At 35.5% G+C, this 22965-nt stretch overlaps 1 protein-coding gene across 1 annotated transcript; it reads right to left on the bottom strand.

The window, feature by feature from the left end:
* Positions 1-8229: 8229 nt before the first annotated feature.
* On the bottom strand, positions 8230-21183 carry LOC130103057 (adhesion G-protein coupled receptor F1-like). The gene is made up of 10 exons (XM_056269242.1): positions 21172-21183; positions 18329-18393; positions 18070-18224; positions 11112-11284; positions 10833-11003; positions 9064-10416; positions 8769-8810; positions 8582-8644; positions 8419-8485; positions 8230-8330 (listed from the first exon to the last, which is right to left on the bottom strand). The coding sequence occupies exons 1-10, from the start codon at positions 21181-21183 to the stop codon at positions 8242-8244; spliced, it is 2190 nt and encodes a 729-aa protein (XP_056125217.1). The 3' UTR covers positions 8230-8241.
* Between the last annotated feature and the right edge of the window lie 1782 nt (positions 21184-22965).

Here is a 22965-nt window from a genome sequence, read left to right as displayed (position 1 = left end):
TAATGTATGCAATAAACGTATAATTACATTGTAATAAACGTATAATTACATTATATTAAACGTATAATTACATTGTAATGTATAATAACACTGTAATAAACAATTACATTGTAATAAATGTATAATTACATTGTAATAAACGTATAATTACATTGTAATAAATGTATAACACTGTAAACAATGTATAATTACATTGTAATAAATGTATAATTACATTGCAATAAATGTAAAATAACACTGTAATAAACATATAACACTATCAAAAAGAATCCCTACTTTTTCAAAAAGAATCGCTACTTTTTCCAAAAAGAATCGCTACTTTTTTCAAAAAGAATCGCTACTTTTTCAAAAAGAAACGCTACTTTTTCCAAAAAGAATCGATACTTTTTCCAAAAAGAATCGCTACTTTTTCAAAAAGAATCGCTACTTTTTCCAAAAAGAATCGCTACTTTTTCAAAAAGAATCAATACTTCTTCAAAAAGAATCGATACTTTTTCCAAAAATAATTGATACTTTTTTCAAAAAGAATCGCTACTTTTTCAAAAAGAATGTAACAAAATAATAATGTAACAAATGTATAATAACACTGTAATAAATGTATAAATACATTGTAATAAACGTATAACACTGTAATGTATATTTACATTGTAATACACGTATAATTACATTGTAATAAACGTATAATTACATTGTAATAAACGTATAATTACATTGTAATAAATGTATAACAACACTGTAATAAACATAATTACATTGTAATAAATGTATAATTACATTGTAATAAATGTATAACACTGTAAACAATGTATAATTACATTGTAATAAACGTATAATTACATTGTAATAAACATATAATAACACTATCAAAAAGAATCGCTACTTTTCCCAAAAAGAATCGCTACTTTTTCAAAAAGAATCGCTACTTTTTCAAAAAGAATCGCTACTTTTTCAAAAAGAATCGCTACTTTTTCCAAAAAGAATCGCTACTTTTCCAAAAAGAATTGCTACTTTTTCAAAAAGAATCAATACTTCTTCAAAAAGAATCAATACTTTTTCCAAAAAGAATCGATACATTTTCAAAAAGAATCAATACTTCTTCAAAAAGAATCAATACTTTTTCCAAAAAGAATCGATACTTTTTTCAAAAAGAATCGATACTTTTTCAAAAAAAATGTAACAAAATAATGTAACAAATGTATAATAATAACAATGTAACAAATGTATAATAACACTGTAATAAATGAATAATTACATTGTAATAAACGTATAACACTGTAATGTATAATTACATTGTAATAAAGGTATAATTACAGTGCAATAAACGTATAATTACATTGTAATAAACATATAATTACATTGTAATAAATGTATAATAACACTGTAATAAACATATAATTACATTGTAATAAACGTATAATTACATTGTAATAAATGTATATTTACATTGTAATATATGTATAATTACATTGTAATAAATGTATAACACCGTAAACAATGTATAATTACAGTGTAATAAACGTATAATTACATTGTAATAAATGTATAATAACACTGTAATAAATGTATAATTACATTGTAATAAATGTATAACACTGTAATAAACATAATTACGTTGTTGCAAACATAACACTGTATACAATGTACCGTATATACCCGAATATAAGACGAGGTTTTTGTCCTAAAAATAGGCTGAAAAATGGGGGGTCTTAAATTCAGGGTCATCTTATATTCAAGTGGAGGAATCGATTGATAGCCTTTTTCTCCCGCTTGGAAAAAACAAGCATTATAAATATATAATTACATTGTAATAAACGTATAACACTGTAATGTATAATTACATTGTAATAAACGTATAACTACATTTTAATAAACGTATAATTACATTGTAATAAACGTATAGTTACATTGTAATAAACGTATAATTACATTGTAAAAAATATATAATAACACTGTAATAAACATATAATTACATTGTAATAAACGTATAATTACATTGTAATAAATGTATAATTACATTGTAAAAAACGTATAAATACATTGTAATAAATGTATAATTACATTGTAAAAAACGTATAAATACATTGTAATAAATGTATAATACATTTTACATTGTAATTTACATTGTAATTATACATTGTAACAAATGTATAATTACATTTTTTAACACTATTTTCAAAAATCACTACTTTTTCAAAAAGAATCGCTACTTTTTCAAAAAGAATAATTTTACAAAATAATGTCACAAATTTATAATAATAATGTAACAAATATATATTTACATTATAATAAACGTATAATAACACTGCAATGCATAATAACACTGTATGTATAATTACATTGTAATAAATGTATAATTACATTGCAATAAACGTATAATTACATTGCAATAAACGTATAATTAATTTGTAATAAATGTATAATAAGACTAACAAATGTATAATTACATTTTTTACACTACTTTTTTCTAAAAGAATGGCTACTTTTTCAAAAAGAATGGCTACTTTTTCAAAAAGAATGGCTACTTTTTCATAAAGAATCGCTACTTTTTCCAAAAAGAATGGCTACTTTTTCAAAAAGAATCGCTACTTTTCCAAAAAGAATCGACTTTTTTCAAAAAGAATCGCTACTTTTTTCAAAAAGAATGTAACAAAATAATAATGTAACAAATGTATAATAACAATGTAACAAATGTATAATAACACTGTAATAAATGTATAATTACATTGTAATAAACGTATAACACTGTAATGTATGCAATAAACGTATAATTACATTGTAATAAACGTATAATTACATTATATTAAACGTATAATTACATTGTAATGTATAATAACACTGTAATAAACAATTACATTGTAATAAATGTATAATTACATTGTAATAAACGTATAATTACATTGTAATAAATGTATAACACTGTAAACAATGTATAATTACATTGTAATAAATGTATAATTACATTGCAATAAATGTAAAATAACACTGTAATAAACATATAACACTATCAAAAAGAATCCCTACTTTTTCAAAAAGAATCGCTACTTTTTCCAAAAAGAATCGCTACTTTTTTCAAAAAGAATCGCTACTTTTTCAAAAAGAAACGCTACTTTTTCCAAAAAGAATCGATACTTTTTCCAAAAAGAATCGCTACTTTTTCAAAAAGAATCGCTACTTTTTCCAAAAAGAATCGCTACTTTTTCAAAAAGAATCAATACTTCTTCAAAAAGAATCGATACTTTTTCCAAAAATAATTGATACTTTTTTCAAAAAGAATCGCTACTTTTTCAAAAAGAATGTAACAAAATAATAATGTAACAAATGTATAATAACACTGTAATAAATGTATAAATACATTGTAATAAACGTATAACACTGTAATGTATATTTACATTGTAATAAACGTATAATTACATTGTAATAAACGTATAATTACATTGTAATAAACGTATAATTACATTGTAATAAATGTATAACAACACTGTAATAAACATAATTACATTGTAATAAATGTATAATTACATTGTAATAAATGTATAACACTGTAAACAATGTATAATTACATTGTAATAAACGTATAATTACATTGTAATAAACATATAATAACACTATCAAAAAGAATCGCTACTTTTCCCAAAAAGAATCGCTACTTTTTCAAAAAGAATCGCTACTTTTTCAAAAAGAATCGCTACTTTTTCAAAAAGAATCGCTACTTTTTCAAAAAGAATCGCTACTTTTTCCAAAAAGAATCGCTACTTTTCCAAAAAGAATTGCTACTTTTTCAAAAAGAATCAATACTTCTTCAAAAAGAATCAATACTTTTTCCAAAAAGAATCGATACTTTTTCAAAAAGAATCAATACTTCTTCAAAAAGAATCAATACTTTTTCCAAAAAGAATCGATACTTTTTTCAAAAAGAATCGATACTTTTTCAAAAAAAAATGTAACAAAATAATGTAACAAATGTATAATAATAACAATGTAACAAATGTATAATAACACTGTAATAAATGAATAATTACATTGTAATAAACGTATAACACTGTAATGTATAATTACATTGTAATAAAGGTATAATTACAGTGCAATAAACGTATAATAACACTGTAATAAACATATAATTACATTGTAATAAACGTATAATTACATTGTAATAAATGTATAATTACATTGTAATATATGTATAATTACATTGTAATAAATGTATAACACTGTAAACAATGTATAATTACAGTGTAATAAACGTATAATTACATTGTAATAAATGTATAATAACACTGTAATAAATGTATAATTACATTGTAATAAATGTATAACACTGTAATAAACATAATTACGTTGTTATAAACATAACACTGTATACAATGTACCGTATATACCCGAATATAAGACGAGGTTTTTGTCCTAAAAATAGGCTGAAAAATGGGGGGTCTTAAATTCAGGGTCATCTTATATTCAAGTGGAGGAATCGATTGATAGCCTTTTTCTCCCGCTTGGAAAAAACAAGCACGTCGCTTCCATTATGAGCGCGCATACTGGGCGCCTACATTTGAAATAACGAACTTGAGCGCGCAAAAGACGCGATATGTGAACAGGGGGGGGGGGGGGGGGGGGGTCTCTGCTCGCTTGTCTCCGTCCGCTCTGGCATCCTCTGTGAACGGCGAGCAGAGGGAGAGAGAGAGAGCGGGAGCCGGATGGTCGTCGAAAACGGCCAGAGGACCCGTTTTCGAGGATCGCAGGTGTCAGGGCAGCCGCAGTCATGGCCAATCAGGAAGCGCATATGTGCCGGTCTCCGCCGACGAGCGGGCCTCTACACGAGGGACAGGTGATGCGAGGCATTTGGAACAACGCCTCGGAAATTTGCTCTTAAAATTATTTTCTGTTGAAAACCAGATTTTTTTCCCAAAAATCTATTTTTCCCCAAAAATAAGTCTGGAAAATGGGGGGGTCGTCTTATATTCAGGGTCGTCTTATATTCGGGTATATACGGTATAAATACATTGTAATAAACGTATAGTTACATTGTAATAAATGTATAATAACACTGTAATAAACGTATAATAACACTGTAAAAGAATGTATAATTACATTGTAATAAATGTATAATTACAACCTTGAAAAGAATCGCTAAATTTCTCGAAAAGAATCGCTACTTTTTTACTTCAGAAGTATACAGTGTAGCTGACTTAAAGGGATAGTTCACTTTGAAATTAATTTTTGGTATGTTTTAGCTTACCTCAAGGGCATCTAAGATGTAGGTGTCTTTGTTTCCGCAGTAGTTTCAATTTTGATATTTTTAGGTCAAACCGTTCTTGTCAGTCAGTCATGTAATGCAGGTCTATGGTCACCACCTCAAAGAGCATGCACAGAGAAGTCCAAATTAAACATGATTTAATGACTCGTAAATGTAAGTACACATTGATGGCCTAAGACACGATACGAGCAGTTTGTGTGAGAAAACGAACAGTATTTATCGTTTTTACCTCTTGTAACCACAGCCACGTCCAAGTAATCTGAGGGCGCGGGCGCTTCGGTCTGCGCAAGCGCTGGAAAGCGCAGGAAGTTTAATGTTTAGCTGACAGAATGTTTTTTTTAAACCACAATTTTTAAACCACAACCCTCTCTAATGTCAGAATGTTTATTTTTAAACCACAACTTCAATGTATGCTTCTTTTACAGATATATTTAACGATATCTTTTGCATTTCTAATCCAAACAATGTAAAACTCGGCACTGCACTTACTCGTGCCCTAGCAAGACACCTGTCAAGTTTGAAATCCATCGGACTAACAGTTCGAGAGATATTCGAGTAACAGACAGACACACAGACAGACAGACGTTCCTGTAATTTATAGATAGAGACATGAACATGACTGACATTAAATATTTTATTTTACCTGTATCTTGGTCATCGAGTAATTTACTCTTCATGGAGTTTAAAAGGTTATGATAAAATAAATGACTCTTTTCATCACCACTGCCACAGGAAAAACCGCACATTGCACCCTGTTTCAGAAAATTGTTTGGTGCCATACAATTCCAAATTTAGGGGAGCCAAGCTTGTTGACATGGGGACACTTTTTTTTTACTCATTTAAAGTTCTTAATTCATAATATGAATCATATGTAAGGATTATTCAATTCATATTTGATTGAATTTGACTAAACAATTCAAATTCATAAATCTTAAAAAACGGGCTTATGTTTGTATTCATGTTCATGAAGAAATTAGGAGACATTTTTGTTCAATAAAATTATGATTTTTAAAAAAAAAATAATGTGCTTGACCATATTTAATTGATGATGACTGTTTGCATATCATCAGAGCTGTTGTGCAGTGAACTATGCACATGCTGGGGACGTTTATGAACTGGGATCACACCAAATACTAAAGGCAAAGCTTCACATTTGCTAAAATATATTAAAGTATTCCTCTACTTATTGTTTTATAAAGATCTAATGCCAAAATATACTTACATTTTGTAAAGGTCATCAACTTTCTAGCACAACTGTAAAAAAAAAAAATTCTATAAAAAATGTAACATTATAATTGACAAAGCTTTTAGGCTTACTTGTTTTAGTTGATCATTAAGGTGTGTGTATGTTACAGAGAGTCTGTGACTGTATGCTCATCAGATATGATCAAAAGTGTTAGTTTTGCTTTAGGGAAACGGGGTTTTTAAATACATACAGACAGAACTAAAAGAGATGCAAATGATTCAGAATCAAAGTCCTCACTTATACTTAATGTATAATATTACGCAGGTGAGGTTGACCAAGCTCAAATAATTGTGAAAATTAATAAGAAACTCTAACCTTAATACTGTGATGGCTTAAAATAATAATCAATTATTTGGAAACATGATCTATTTCATTATTATTGTAAAATGCATTGAAAAATAATACAATACAAGAGAGCTACAATGCCATGATTTTCAACTCCAAAATAAATGTAAAATAAAGAGGCATTTCATTTCTGGTGTACCTAACAATACAAATTGTATTTAAAACAAAAACAAAAAATCCATACAGTGTAGAACAGCATAATACATGTAATGACACCAACTGGACAAGAAAACAGATGATTTAAAATGGCAAAGAAAAAATACATTAAAACTATTTCTCTAGATCTATATTATTGATATAATTGTTCTGTTATAAATGAAAGTGCATACAATCATGCAAATCACAGCATTACAATAAAATGTGTCATTAATTACAGGTTTTCTCAGTCGCTTTGGTACATTTCTCAGATCAGAATTGAAATGCTCAAAACTCTTCACTGTTCAATCTTCACATCATCATTGTGTCACTTGTGCACATCAAAAAAGCAGTTTCTAATTTCTTTGAACAAGTTGCAAATGCTTTGGTACATCCATGCAAATGATTATGTACAATTCTCTGCTGTTTCCTACATTATCAATTGCTAATGTGATGTTGATCAAAATGTCTCACCCCCCACAACTTTTAGGTATTAGTTCATAGCATAAGTCTTTACATGCAAAATGTTTGAACAAGTTGTCATAATATGTCAAGCTTATTTATATACATTTCCATTAGACTTTTTTTTTCTAAATCTGTCCTATTCACTGTTCTTTTTTTTCTTTGTGCTATGCAGTCTTTTCCTTTCTGTATCGCAATGATATGGTCATTCAACAAATTACAGTACAAACAGTAAAAGTGTAAATGTGAATCTTGCAATCAAACTCCCACATACACTAAGGTGTAACCTACAATTTACAATAATTGTCATCAAAACTTTAGCCATAGTTTACATCAGAACATTCCTCCAGCACTGTTATATTGACAACATGACTAAGCAATTTGACTTATCCGTACACAATGACACAAGGACTTGTCATTCTGATGGCACTGACATGTTCATTGACACAGATATTTACTTTTGAGAGATGAACTAAGGGGTTTGAGCAAGAGACTGGCTTTTGAAGGTAATCCATGGTGTTTTGCCATTTTTACAAATTGTTTTGAGAAATGCACTTACTGTTTTGCAAATGTCGAGGATGATTCGAGAGATGTACCAAAGCGACTGAGAAAAACTGTAAAACATTAGATCTGTAGACTGTAAGCCATTTTTATTAATACTTCAGAACATTCTTTTTACAATTTACTTCAGAAATTAGTAACATTGTACAGTTTACATATACTTGCAGTGTTGAAAACTTGTTTGGAAAAGGCTGTTTAATATTTAACAAAGTAGACTAATAGTTAATAATGAAGTAGCTGATTATTGATTCATAAAAGTATCTGAGCCACCAGAGCTGTTTGAAGATGTTGCTGCTGAGATAGCGCTGGCTTCAGATACGTTGAACATATCTGCAAATAATTATTTGCATGTTACTTAAAGTAATCTTGTCATATCATAGATAAATTAAAATGTATCAATTTTAATTGCAAAACTTACTTCTTCTCCTACGTATCCTTTCAAAGAAACCCGGCCCGCTTGAAGATGATGGTCCTGCACTAGTACTCTGTAATACAGAGATTTAAGATATCAGTTGTAAACTGAGTACATCTATCATTAGGAAGAACTCACGGATCAGATGCATTGTTTTGTTGGCATTTACCTTGGTACGGTTAGAGCTGGTAAGGTTCCTTAGTGACAGCCTTTCTGCCAGTGCCTCACGGATCTGTAACCATACGTGACAAAATGAATTAAAGCACTGCAGTAGAACTGAATGCTTATAAGATCATTTTAACAATGATTGACACAATGGTTTGTCAAATTGCAAAGTGATAAAAATCCATTCATACCTTGCTGTCTAAAAGCGTTCCAAACACCAATATAAAGAATCCCTGCAGAAGTGTTACAAAAATATGAGAAAAATATTTTTGAGTAAATAACAATAGATGCAATGCTGATTAATTTCATATCTCACAACATTGGAAAAAACTTATTGCATTTTTGTGAGGCTTTAAAATGGATTGTTGTAATTACAGAATATCATAATTGTTGCATTATTTGTGTAACAACTATTGCTTTAAAGTTAGCATTTAAAAAAGCTAAATATTACCTATAAAGTCAAAACAAAAAGACAGAAAGTGATACCTGCAGTGAATTGAGGAGTGCAAACACCACATGAATGCCTACTTTACGGGACACCATGGTTCCAATTCCAAATCCCCATGTTAGACCAAAGATAGGAGTCAATATGGCCACACATCGGGCAATGACCACCAGGGCATGTTTCTCATCCGGTTGAGTTGTGGTAATAACTCCTCTCCTCAACATCTTATACAGAACCACAATCAAAACCACAAGGTTTATGGCTACAATAGTGAGAGCTGGAATCACAAATGCCAGCAGGGCCTTAGACTCATCCCAGTTCAGCCAGCATGCATCTTTTTTCATGATATATTTCTGAGGTCCAGCTGTCGACGCAACAGTAATGGCCGCTATGAGCAAAGGTGCACCATAACCGACTATGAAGGCAATGGCCATCATTCTGGCCCTTGACATTTGGGAAAAGACCATGACTGTACGGTAAAAGAGCAACAGCGCTGAAATTAACATCCAGAAGAAAAGGGCCAGGTAAAAAAAGTGCATGAAGAAAACCACTGAACTGCAGCGACCCACTGATGTTGGCTGCTCTTGTTGCGCGACTGCGGCTCCAATGATAAAACAGATGTTTGCGAACAGCAGGGACACAGCAATGTTGACTATGGACACATGTCGAATGTAGGATGTGTCATTTCTTGTCATTGACTTCCACACGATAATCTCAATAATGAGGCACAAAATCAAGCTGACCATTGAAATAGCTACGCCAATATATGTTATGTAAGCCAAGAGATCACTTTCATCAGGAAATGGGGACATCAGGATTGAAAAAGAGGTTGTGTGGTTGCATTCACATGTAATCTTGCCAGGTTTGTTCACTGAGGGCTTTACTTCACATCCACTGGAATCCCATGCGTCAAGACTGAAGTTCCAAAAGACACACTGAGGATTTCCCAAAGATGCATTCGTAATGTCAAAAGTAAAATAAATGTTGTTAACCATTTGGTTAACCTTAACAACTACCACATCTCCATTGATGAGGGAAACTGATTTCTTCCTGTCATTATTACTAATATTACGAGTAGGTAGGATTTTGTCAAGATTTGAGAAGACGATAATGGTTAAGGAGGTTGGTTTAAAAACCTGTGGTATCAGAATCTCAGTAGTTGAGTTTGACAGTTTTGATGTTCCACTATATGATGTAGTTACTACTGTTCTGTTCAACTCAAGGGATTTTGTGCTATTAATCGTAAAATTGTCCTCTGCGAGATTTTTACTCATATTCTCAATAGCGGCCAGAAGTTCAATGCTGGTGTTTCCTGATGTGCTGTTATTATTCAATTTTTTCCATGAATTAATGGTATCATTTGATACAAGGATGTCCACTGTTTGAAGAAAACCCTGTAAAAAGTTATTAATGTTTAGTAGAAACAGTTGTATTTAATCAGATTGAACAATAAAGATTATTCAAATCCAGTAGTTAATTGACATTTTGTAATGCATAAATATATATTCGATTTTAAAATAGAGAAATGATAAACATTTAACTCATGAGAATCAAAAGAGTTCAAAAGATTGTTTTAAAAAAAATCTGTATGATGCATCAATATGACTAATGACCTTTTTTTCAATGGAAACTGAAAAGATTTGCATTATCTTTTTGCTTTTGAAAAATACTGCTCATGTTATATGATATACATGCTATATGTATTCAATATTCATATTCAATACACTAGATACAACAAGCAAGTTTTATACAACACGTTTTTTTTCTGTGAGGAACACACAATTTGCACAAAAAACTTGAATATACATACCTCTATCACAATCTTATCGATGGTAATTTTTTGTGAGACTTTAGCAATTTGTACAAGTATCTCAACAATTGTTTGGACAGTCACAGGAGACTGTGTTATCTCCTGATTATTCTTCACTGTAGCATTACTGAGCTGAGCCACAAAATCTGGTATCTGAACCTCAGTCAAGAACTAAATTACAAATATAAAACAAGAAATTTGAGAAATATTTCAAATCGATCATATTTTTCTTTCTTTCTTTTTTCTTTTTTAATAATAAATAGACAACCAATAGATTACCTCAGCTTTCCTTTGAAGGTCTTTGATGTCTTTAACTACACAGTTGTCCTCCGTTTTACTCCATCCCTCTGATGTACACAGATAAGTTATGTTGCCTTCTTTGGTGTTTTCACAGGCTCCTGTTACAGTTTCACCTATTTTTCCAACTCCATTCAAGTCACTACAGGCAAATGCTGCAAGTCAGAAAAAATCAATTATTTGTTTTAGACAACTACAACAGATAAATGAACTTGCTGCTGAATCATGTAAATAATGAAACACTTAAGGCTTACTTTCTTTGATTGTGCCAACTGTGACACTTTTCCAGCTATAACTGAAAGTTTGTACTGCTGGTTGGTTCTTGATTCGACATGTAAAGATGTTTTCCCCACAATTATCACTGTGGATTTGATAATTGAATACGAGACATCTGCTGCCATCTGATTGCATAAAATGGGTAAATACAATCGTTAAAACATATTTAAAACATTCCCTGATTTTTTTCAGTTTTGTAAGACTATATTGCAATATATATAAATATCTGTATGTACAACCTTTTGAAGTCTCATTATCCCACACAACACCGTAATTATCTTCACAGCAAGACAGTTGAATTGTCTGGGCAGTACACTGAAGCTTTGTATCCATCATATTCAACAGGATATTGGGACGTGGTTCAAGAGTTATATTTTGCCACTGAATATAAGGTAATGGGGCCCTTTTAATAATACAGGAGTATCTACCTGCAAGTGAAAAAATGCATACATATGTGGTGGCAATTTTAATGATATTCATTGATCTTTAGTTAAATATAGATGATTCAAAGAATGTCACATGTGTGTCTCTCACTTGTAGTGAGAGAATATTCTGTTTATGTACCTGGGGAGGCAGAAGAGGGAGACACTCCAGAGAACAGACGAACAAGGACCTCTGACCTAGATGTCAGAAGGCCATTTAGTGCAGGGGAGCTTAGTGGGCCAACTAGTGACGTCTATGGAAAACTACTGGGAGGAAGGCTCTGGGGGGAAGAAGGCCTTGAAACTAAGATAAAAGCTAGTTCAGTCTGTCTGGGGGTGTGTCACTCTTCTGCACAGGGTAACAACTGTGTATTAGACTGCTCCTATTCTTGCAAGAATAAATACTTCTATTTTATATAATTTGACTCTGAGTGTCTCTTACGCAGTGATGTTTGTTTGAGATGAATTTTTGCCACAACAGTTTTGGTGTCAGAAGTGGGATTCCTTGGACGTGCCTCCTGGACCTGAGATCGGACGGTGTTTGGCCACCTGGACTAAGTAAGTTCCAGCTCTACCTCGTAAACTTGAGAGAGAGGGGCCGACCGATATCAGGGCCGGGAGAATCGACCACTGGAATCTAAAGAACCCGCAAGTGGCATGAAACAACGTCTCTGGTAAGGGTCATTTAAATTCGGTTTAATGGGAAGAAGAGTGAAATTGAACCATATTGGCTGAAGGCTGTTTCTGTGGTACGTAATCTGAGATTAATTGAGATCTATATAGATCAAGAAATTTCAAACAGATACGAGGGAAAAATCTGAGATTAATTGAGGTCTGTAACAGAACAAGAAATTTCAAGCAGATAAATAATCTGGGATTAAGTGAGAACTGTAACAGATCAAGAGATTTCAAACAGATAGGTACCCTGAAAATTAGTTGTTCCACGACGGAGAAAATTGTTTTTAGGTACTGAGGCTAATTAGGGGGAACCAGAACAGTTTTTGGTAAACCTTAATTAGGAGGGCACTAATAGTGCAACCCGACCGATTTGGGTTAAAAGAAAAGAATCGGATTTGTTTAGGGACGCCTAACAGATTAAAGAAAACGCGCGTTGAAGAGAAATCCACAGGGAACAGAAAACAGCCAGTATGGGGATGTCTCAAAAGCAAGCTTGCGAAATTTGATACACCGGTTTTCTGTAGAACTAGGAAAGTATGGGGGAAATGTATGTTTTAGATATTGGGGAAAAAACTGAGAAAATACCATGATCATGAGCTACCATGAGCACAAATAGACTAAGAGTGTGCGAGAATCAGTGGAACAGGGCAGCGGGACAAAAGGTTGTTGTGGCTGCGTTCAACATGTGTGTAAAAAATGTGAACAGATAATGGATTGTTCAGTTGAAGATAAAATGTCGAACTGCCAGGAGAAATAATGTTTTTTTTACTTCTTCATCCAGTAAATGGATGCATGACATTAGATGTCTATAGAACTTAAATTTATATGACAAGGATTGAAGTAGCAAGAAGCAATAAGGCTGTCTGTGTGAAATAGAGGGAACTGTAAGTGAGACTTGGTGGAAGAGGGAAGTGAAAAAACAAAAAGGTTGGTGTGTGAGACGTGTGTGTGGGGATTGTTCAAACAATCATGTACTGGTTAGATAATGAAGGAACTGGCATGTTTGAGAAAAGAAAGGAGAGGATAATGAAGGAACTGGCATGTAGGGAAAAGAAAGGAGAAATATAGTAGAAAACTATATGTGATGAAAATAGACATGGTCTGACAGAATTTATGGAAGTCAAATTAACTGTTTAAATGATATGAAAAGTTTTAGAATAAAATAAGGCATTGTATGATTGACAGGGATTAACATGATATGAAGAATGTAATATTTTTGTTTCAGAGGCAGAGAAAGATGTCTGGAGGGAATTTGTCTGAAGGACAACGTTTGGGTTAGTGTTAAATTGATGCTTGAGTGTTGTGTCGTGCATCAAGAGGGAGATGGTATAACAATTGCCAAATATGGTTTATTAAGGGGTTAACATTTGCTGAATAAATGTTGGGAGAACACTAGGGGTAATTTGATAAAAGCCCTGAAAGAAGCCATTTTTTCTGCCTAACAAAATTGATGTCTGTGAGTGTGCACACACCAATAACAAAGATTGTTTCAACAGGAAACGCCAGGGCATCGAAGGACACGGGAGAACAGTAGACAAAAGAAACTACGTACTTTACTATCTGACAATAACTTCGAAATTTGTTTCTCTTTACAGAGACCATGCAGGATTGGGAGACAGGGCAAAATGTGCCAATAAAATAATGGTTATGGATGAATTTGGCTAACTATCCTGGCCTGGGTTATTATTGTGGCAGAAAGGTGCTACACCTGCGCAGCGCATAACTTAAAATTTTCCTTTTACAGAATGTCAGGATGGATTGGATCCAACAGAACTAATTCTGTTCCAAATGTATAAATATTGTGTGGACATGAGCAAAGTGGGTTGAGTGTTTTTCAGGGTAAAAGGACCCCGAGTGCTATTAAGTGAGCAAGAAATTATCCGGAGATAATGTTTCAGGTTGTTGATTCCACAGGTCACACCAAAGGGGACGAGCGGCTGTGAAGCGGTCACTAACAAAATACTTAAGGTCTCCATTCACAGGTGACAGTTCACTCCAGTGTGGGTGTGGTCGTGATATAAGGGAAAACCTTATAAGGATCAGAAAATGGTTGGAGAATGTGTCACCTGGGTCCAAGCCTCTCACCTTAGACAACACCAACAGGCCTCAAGCATCCAATAGAGCACAAAGTAAGGGATTCAAGGACGTGCTAGTAACGTACCTCCCGAACCTACGAGGGAAAGACCATTGCAACGGCACGCAAAGTGTCACCCTGGCGAACACGGAACGTCTGTGGGGCGAACGAGATGATCAACACAACTGATGGTTTAAGTTTAATAGAAGAATCTGTTTTTGTGATGATTTTGTTTGATTGAATCAAACTAGGTATTGATTTGATTGTAAATGTAGAAAATATATTGATTGTGTCTGTAATGGAAATATTAGAGTTAATATTGAACTGCATTGGTTAGAAGAATGGATAAAATTATAAGACTTCTCTGGTTAGATTTTGTTAAATATGGCATTAAATAGGGCTTACTAAATTGAATTAGAAGTGAACAAAATATGGTTAGGAAAACCAAGGTGAAATATGGAGATGGGCGTAGATTAATGGAAAAGGCTTAATGATAGGAGTTAGGATTGTTATTGTGATAATTTTGTTATTCATGGGTGAATATGATTACAGAGACAGGTGAGAACCTGCTGTCTGTTCAATTGGTAAAAAATGACAGTCTATCCCAAGGATGAACAAAATTATGCGACGATACAGTTAGCGGGAGCTACAGTGAGATGTGTTAAATGTATGTTCTGTTTGTTTTTCTTCTATTTGTTTATTTTCTGAGAAAGATTAAGGGCAAAAGATTTAAAGAGGGTTAAAAGCAGCAGTCATCCGTGTTACGAGATGGCGTACAAAGATAGGGTTTGAAACTGAGTGATTTTTATTATACTTTTATCTGTTTGTTTCCTTACTATGTTATAACTACCTTTTTCCTTACTGGTGTGACTGAGGGTCTGTTTACAGGAGCGCAGGAACAGAGATTTCTCGCTTAGCCCGGCACCGTAAACATGTTTACTTGCTAGCTAAAATATTACGGGGCCTTTCCCCCACAAAAACAGCCTTATGCTTCTTCATTCTAAACTTTTCTTCACAGGTTCAAGGAGAGTGATCATTTATGCAAAAATCAGAGATGAAGAGTATAAGTGTGATGATATGACTTAAAATTTGTCTTATTGTTTATTATTGTGATTATGGGTAATCAGAATGATAAAAAGTGAGGAGTTGTGGTGGCAATTTTAATGATATTCATTGATCTTTAGTTAAATATAGATGATTCAAAGAATGTCACATGTGTGTCTCTCACTTGTAGTGAGAGAAGATTCTGTTTATGTACCTGGGGAGGCAGAAGAGGGAGACACTCCAGAGAACAGACGAACAAGGACCTCTGACCTAGATGTCAGAAGGCCATTTAGTGCAGGGGAGCTTAGTGGGCCAACTAGTGACGTCTATGGAAAACTACTGGGAGGAAGGCTCTGGGGGGAAGAAGGCCTTGAAACTAAGATAAAAGCTAGTTCAGTCTGTCTGGGGGTGTGTCACTCTTCTGCACAGGGTAACAACTGTGTATTAGACTGCTCCTATTCTTGCAAGAATAAATACTTCTATTTTATATAATTTGACTCTGAGTGTCTCTTACGCAGTGATGTTTGTTTGAGATGAATTTTTGCCACAACACATACATAAGTTATTATTTTCTAAAGCAAAAAAGGAATGATTTTAAATTGGTTTACTTTCTTTAGTTTAGTTCTTCTGTTTAAGATTTTTTATTAAATATGCTCAAAATGAAAACAATACATGCCTGAAGTTGTACAATAGCATGATAATTCTGTCAATATTTACCTAACTTCTCATAACTCTAACCCTGTATGATTTTTGTGTGCGATAAATCCTAAAATTAATGTTGTTATTCTCTTATTTACGGTCATGTGACATGCGATTACATTTTCTCCCCCGAAACACACTTTTCTTTTATCTCACATCTTTTTCGGCTGATATTCCTATACAGTAAGCTACAGTAGGCTCTCTAGCTAGCAATAAAAAAAATAAATAAAAAAAAATCTGCTACAGGATATAAGTCACTATGGTTTTAACACCTGGCATTATTTAAAACAGCTAAAGGTGCCTTAATATGCCCCTTACACTATCCAAGTGTCTATTCATGCATCTATTTAGTCAACTAACTTATCAAACTAGTGAAAACATAAATAATGTTTTTTTTGTGCTTGTGAATTGAGCAAAAATAACATTACTAATCAAATTTATTTATTTACATTTCAAGTGAACTTTCTATTATTTCTAATCCAGCCCGTTCTCATCCCAAGGCGTCATCTAACTGACACTTTTGACCATGCGTCAACATGCCGACGCACATGGTACCCCTTAAGCGTCAATATGAGACGCACCTCCTAGTGGTCTAACCCTAACCCTGCCCCAGACCTAAACCTACCCATAAGGGAAGCATCATCTAACTGACGCTAAAGCGTGCCATGTGCATCGGATTTAGACGCATGGTCAAAAGCGTCAATTAGATGACGCCCGAGGATGAGCGTCTCATATTGACGCTTAAGGGGTACCGTGTGCGTCGGCATGTTGACGCATGGTCAAAAGTGTCAGTTAGATGACGCCTTGGGATGAGAATGTGTTGTTCTAATCATATCCTAATGTTAAATTGTGGACATTTCAGTTTTGACATTTCTCCTTCTAAACTGATCTCTGGGTTATTTATTCATTGATATTAAAAGATTAATATAAAAACTGAGTTTAAAACGTGGCTTAATTTTTGCAAGACAATACATCTCAAGCACATCTGCACAATACACAGGATTTCAGTTTATGAACAGTACAAGGGGAAGGACTGACTTATTAATATTAATTAACCCTTGTGCGTCAATTTAAAAGAAAATGTCTATGTTAAGAAACTAATAAAAATTTGAAGCTTGGGAGCACAAACTTAAGTTTGGTATAATTTTAAAGAAGAGCACTGGCAGATTGTTGAAGTAAAACATTTTTTTTTTTTAAAGTGAAACAAAAAAAAGTTATAGAGGTTTAAGTTTATGAATATGATTTATGAACAATATTTTATATAATGTTATAAAACATTTAATACAATATTTTATATAAAATTTAATCTATAATTATATTTTATGAAACATGTTAAACTCTAAAACTGCTAGAAAATCAAAGCCATAAATCTAAACAAGTCGTGTTCCAAATTTGAGGTTGATATCTGATCAGTCAGTCATGTAAAATATCATTGATAGGACAAAGATACATTATGTGTGACTCACCATTGTCTCTCTCGGTAGCATTGTTCACAATGAGAGTGCTACGGTCAGGTGAAATGAAGTATCTAAGGGTGTCTAGTGTAGGATCTTGGCCATTCACTGTCCATGTCATTTCACCCTGAACAGACGCTGGGCGAATACATCTCAGCTCCATCTTTTGAAAGGGATACCATTTTTCTGCAGTTGACAGGTTCTTTTGTTCTGAAAGCAAAACTCATACAGATTCATAGGGGAGAATAGAACTGTGTTTAAAATGTTTAAGATTAGATAATGACAACCCTTACCACTTTCAGAAAAAGCACTCAGAGCTACAGGGATTCCAGCCTCCTGGAGAGTTTTAAAAACATTTAAGTTTGCTGATGTAAAATCATCGCCGTTGAGGTCGCTGAGGCTGTTGGTTTTTACATTAAATTCATAGTCTGCTATAATGCTACCAGGCCTATGGAGTAACACACAAACCACAACAACGAGAAAACACTGTTTTAACAAGAGGTAAAAACTAAAATGGAACTTTTTGAGTGAATGTTTAATTATAGACCTTACCTGAAGCCAGTGACTCTTACTGAATCCTTACTGTAGGAAGACACAGTTTTGTAACTTGTATCAATCTGTAAAAAGTAAGTGTAACCAGTGTACATTAGAAAGTAAACCAGATCAATGATAAAACTGAAAAAAAAAATATGATATAGTTTTCAAGATTTAATTACGAGAACCAGAGATATATCGATTTTTATAAATTATTTATCTAATTAATTAATTTATCAAATTAGAGGAGTGTAAAAATGACTTTAGAAAGATGGCAGCATCATTATTTTATTTTTACACAGAGATTGGTAGGTCTATTTGTAAAATCTGTTGACTTTAGCAATCTTTGTTTAATTATATGCCAACAGTGACAAAAATGACAAAAAGCACCTTTTTTTTTGCCTCAAGTTTGCATGCCTGTAACTCAATAATTATTAAAGATATCTTTATATCCTTTTAGATTATGGTTTTTAACAAACTTTTCTTTTGGTATCTTCTTTTAAAGGCCCTCAATGGTTCAATCCCAGAGAAACGAGTCTCTGTAAATGAGTCATGAGTAAATTGGTCAATTTTCAGTGGTCAAAAACCAAATGTGGGTCACTTTGCATACAGCTGATACATTTTTCTTTTAAAGAGGAATATCTCCTCTTAGCACAATTGCATAGAACATACCTGTCTGAGTGCCATAATTTTTTTTTTCTAAAGTTGCCATGCCATGCCTGGAACTCTAAAAGTATTCAATATCTTAACATCCTTCTAGATTCTCATTCTTAAAGGGATACTCCACCGTTTTTTCATATTAACTGTTATTCTCTTATCTAAGACGAGTTGATACATACCTCTCTCGTCTCAGTGCGTGCACTTAATCGCTCTGTCGGGCGGAGAACTTTGAGAGCAGTTAGCTTAGCCCCATTCATTGTACATGGGCCAAACAGAGATGAAGTTAGAAGCGACCAAACACATCCACGTTTTCTCTATTTAAATATAGTTACACGAGTAGTTACACGACCAAGTATGGTGACACTAAATAAAATGTGGCGCTTTTTATAAGCGGGTAAAATGGATAACTATAATGTATGGCGGAATAGCACTTATTGGGAGCACTTCGACTCGGCGCTGTAATATCTTCACTCGTGAAAAGTCCTCTCCCCCTCTCCCTCTCCCTGATACTTCGTCAACTCTGCACAAAAAACTACTACTACTGCAGGCGTGCAGGTCACGTTGGTTCTATTGACGGAAATGACAGGGAGAGGGAGAGGGAGAGGGAGAGGGAGAGGGGGGAGAGGGGGAGAGGGAGAGGGAGAGGGGACTTTTCACGAGTGAAGATATTACAGCGCCGCGTCGAAGTGATTCCAAAAGAAAAAAGTATTAGCTGTATGCAAAGTGACCCTCATTTGGTTTTTGACCACTGAAAATGTGTACAATTGACCAATTTACTCATGGAGCCGCATTAAGACCTCAATATCTATGGGATTGAATGAACCATTGAGTCCCGTTAAAATGAAGATACCAAAATGAAAGTTTCTTAAGAACCAGAATCTGAAAGGATATTAAGATATCTTCTTGAGTTGCAGGCATGCAAACTTGAGGCAAAACAACACAAGAACTCACTGTTGTCATATAATGAAACAAAGATTGCTAAGGTTAACCGATTTTACAAATAGACCTACCAATCTCTGTGTAAAAATAAAATAATGATGATTCCATCTTTCTAAAGTAGTTCCCTTTCAAGGGAACTTCGAGCTGCGTCAAACGCTGTGGGAACGCCCCTGCGTTGTGCGTCATGAAGCACGTATGGAATCAGCCCAATGGAGAGACGGAACGTCATAGGCGGGTGACATCATCGACCAGGAAACTATAAAGCACCCCAAAAACACAAGCGCATCAGCTTCTGTGCCTTCAGTCGCGCTATATGTGAATCTGTCTGAGTGTAAACACTGTGTCTGTCTTTAGTATTTGCTAGGCAGGAGTTATCACATTTACACCACACAAACAATTTTGTATGAGAGACTATGGCGAGCGAACGGCATTTAAGAAGTGTGTTCCTCCCTGCTCGCGCTATCTAACGGGCGGGGATACACACGTTCTTTGTGTCGTTTGTTTGGAAGTGCAGCATGCCCAGTCAGCTCTCGAGGGGCTGGCTGCGAGCATTGCGAGCGTCTGCCTTTATGGACGCTCCGCTACCGCCGGGCGCTCTCTGAGGAGAGTGCTCGGTGCGCGCTCCCCGCGGTTCGAGTCCCGCTTCTGCCGAGGCTGAGCGGCGACGCTTATCGTGGGGATCGCAAATGGATCTTTCAGCGGGGTTAGAGACGGGCTCTGCCTTATCTCTGCCTTTACCTGTTAGATCCAGTGTCTCAGCCCGGTTTGGAAGCACGCTCTGCGGTTTCTTCCGCCCGGGCTGAGGCACCAGTACTGCAACTATCGTTATACAGTTATAAAAACTAGGAGATAAAAATAGCAGTATTGACGAGGGAGATGTGGAGGACTCGCCACCTAACACTCCCGAAAGCGAAGAGCTCATGGAGGTTCTCACTCGAGTTGTATTAAAACTAAGCATTGAGTGGCCAGTGGCTAGGCAGGAGTCTGTTATTAAATCTAAGTTAGATGAAAGATTTCTCCCTTCCCGTGTGCAACCTCCATGCCGGTGCTTGCCGTTTTTTCATGATCTCCATACTGAGGTGTCGAGATTATGGAAGAAGCAGGCTTCTGATATAATTTTAGCCCCCAATCATTCACATATTCAGATTTAACGGGGGCTAGGTTTTTGAAAAGAAAAGACGGCGCTTTGCCGCGGGTAGAAGAGACGCTTGCGAGCTATCTCTCTTCCGAGGCTGCATTGTCATTTAAAGCACCGGCATTACCTTCCAAGCCATTATGAAATATTTCGGCTTTGTAAAGTGTATTTGGCGGCAGGTCAGGCTGCAACGTGTCTGCATACAATGTCTATATTGCAGGCATACCAGGCTGATTTGCTAAAGGACGTGAGTGAGGAGGCAGTACTGACGTGGTTCGAGAACTGCGTCAGGCTGCCGATTTGTGGTAAAATGATTTTTTTTTCCAACATGAAACAGAAAGAGAAAGCTTTCTTTTAGATGATCCTCTCTCCCTTGCGGGGTTATTCAGTGACTTAGTTAATACTGTCATTGATAATTTCAGGAAGAAAAGAAGCAGGCAGCAGCTTTTAAAAGGTTTCTTCCATTAAAAGTTCACGTCCACGGGGCTGCTGGGCGGGAGCAGCCCCGGCCGTCCACGAGCTCATCGCATAGGCGCAGCAAAGCAGAGTATCGCGTCCCGCGCTCCCCCTGCATGACAGTGGGACCAGACGCGGCACCCTCAGCCAAAGCTTTTTGAAAAATAAATATAATATTATATATATATATATATATATAAAAAAGCAATAGAACTGATTTGAGGACAGTTATATTGGCTATGCTGAGGGCGGTCCCCACCGAGGGAGAAAGGTGTTCACCTCTTTTTACGGTGCCCATTCTTCCTCGGTGCCCTCAGGGGCCCGTTCTGCCAACCCCGCCTTCATGCCGGGGCGCAGACGGTCCCGGCGAGCGCTTTCCCGAGGGACGCTCGCCTCCTCTGACACCGAGGGTGGTCCCCATCGAAAGAGAAAGGTGTTCACCTCTTTTTACGGTGCCCATTCTTCCTCGGTGCCCTCAGGGGCCCGTTCTGCCAACCCCGCCTTCATGCCGGGGCGTAGACGGTCCCAGCGAGTGCTTTTCCGAGGGACGCTCGCTCCCTCTGAGGAGGGTCTCAGAGCGGTCAAACCAGTTGTTCCCTGCCGGTGCGCCGTTACAGGGCGCTGTGTTTGCTGCTCAAATTACACCAGAGACCAGTCTCGAGAGACTGGTACCCTTAGTAGAATATGTTTGGCAGAGTGGAAAAGCCTTCCAAGAATATCTCAGTGGGTCCTGCAGACAGTAGTAAGAGGTTATGCGATCCAATTTAGGTGTCGTCCACCGAAACTCAGAGGGGTTCTGCCCATAGTGTGGGCCCCGAGCAGGCTCTGGTAATGGAACAAGAGGTGAAAACGCTCCTTCAAAAGGGGGCTATAGAACGGGTTCCTCCTCCCAGTTTGGAGCTAGGTTATTACAGCCGATATTTCATCGTTCCAAAGTAGGATGGGGGGTTGCGTCCAATTTTAGATTTGCGCCTATAAAATAGCTCGGTAGGGAAGCTCAATTCAAGATGCTCACTATCAAGCAGGTCGTGTCACAAATCAGGTCCGAGGGCTGGTTTGTCACGATAGATCTAAAGGACGCTTACTTCCACATTTCCATCCTTCCACAACACAGGAAGTTCCTGAGGTTTGCCTTCGGGGGCGAGGCATTCCAATATAGGGTTCTTCCGTTCGGTCTAGCTATCTCCCCGTACTTTACAGAGCAGATGGCGGTTCGACATCGAGATGTCGTCCTCGCGCATATCAGGAAGTTGATGAACGCGAAGAAAAGTGTTTATCTCCTTCCCTGGAGACCACTTTTCTGGGCGTTGTTTGGGATTAGGTCACCCGCATCGCTTCGATTCTTCAGCCTTGAAACAGTAAAGCTAGACCAGCTACTCACTGTAAAGCAGTTTCAGAAACTGTTGGGTTTGATGGCAGCAGTGTCCAACGTTATACCTTGGCCTGTTGTACATGAGACCGCTGC

The sequence above is a fragment of the Rhinichthys klamathensis genome, unplaced genomic scaffold (assembly GCF_029890125.1).
Source record: "Rhinichthys klamathensis goyatoka isolate OS25496 unplaced genomic scaffold, OSU_Roscu_1.1 h1tg000281l_1, whole genome shotgun sequence".
NCBI lineage: Eukaryota > Metazoa > Chordata > Actinopteri > Cypriniformes > Leuciscidae > Rhinichthys > Rhinichthys klamathensis.
The sequence above is the reverse complement of the archived record's forward strand: the minus strand, read 5'-3'. Positions and strand labels throughout refer to the sequence as shown.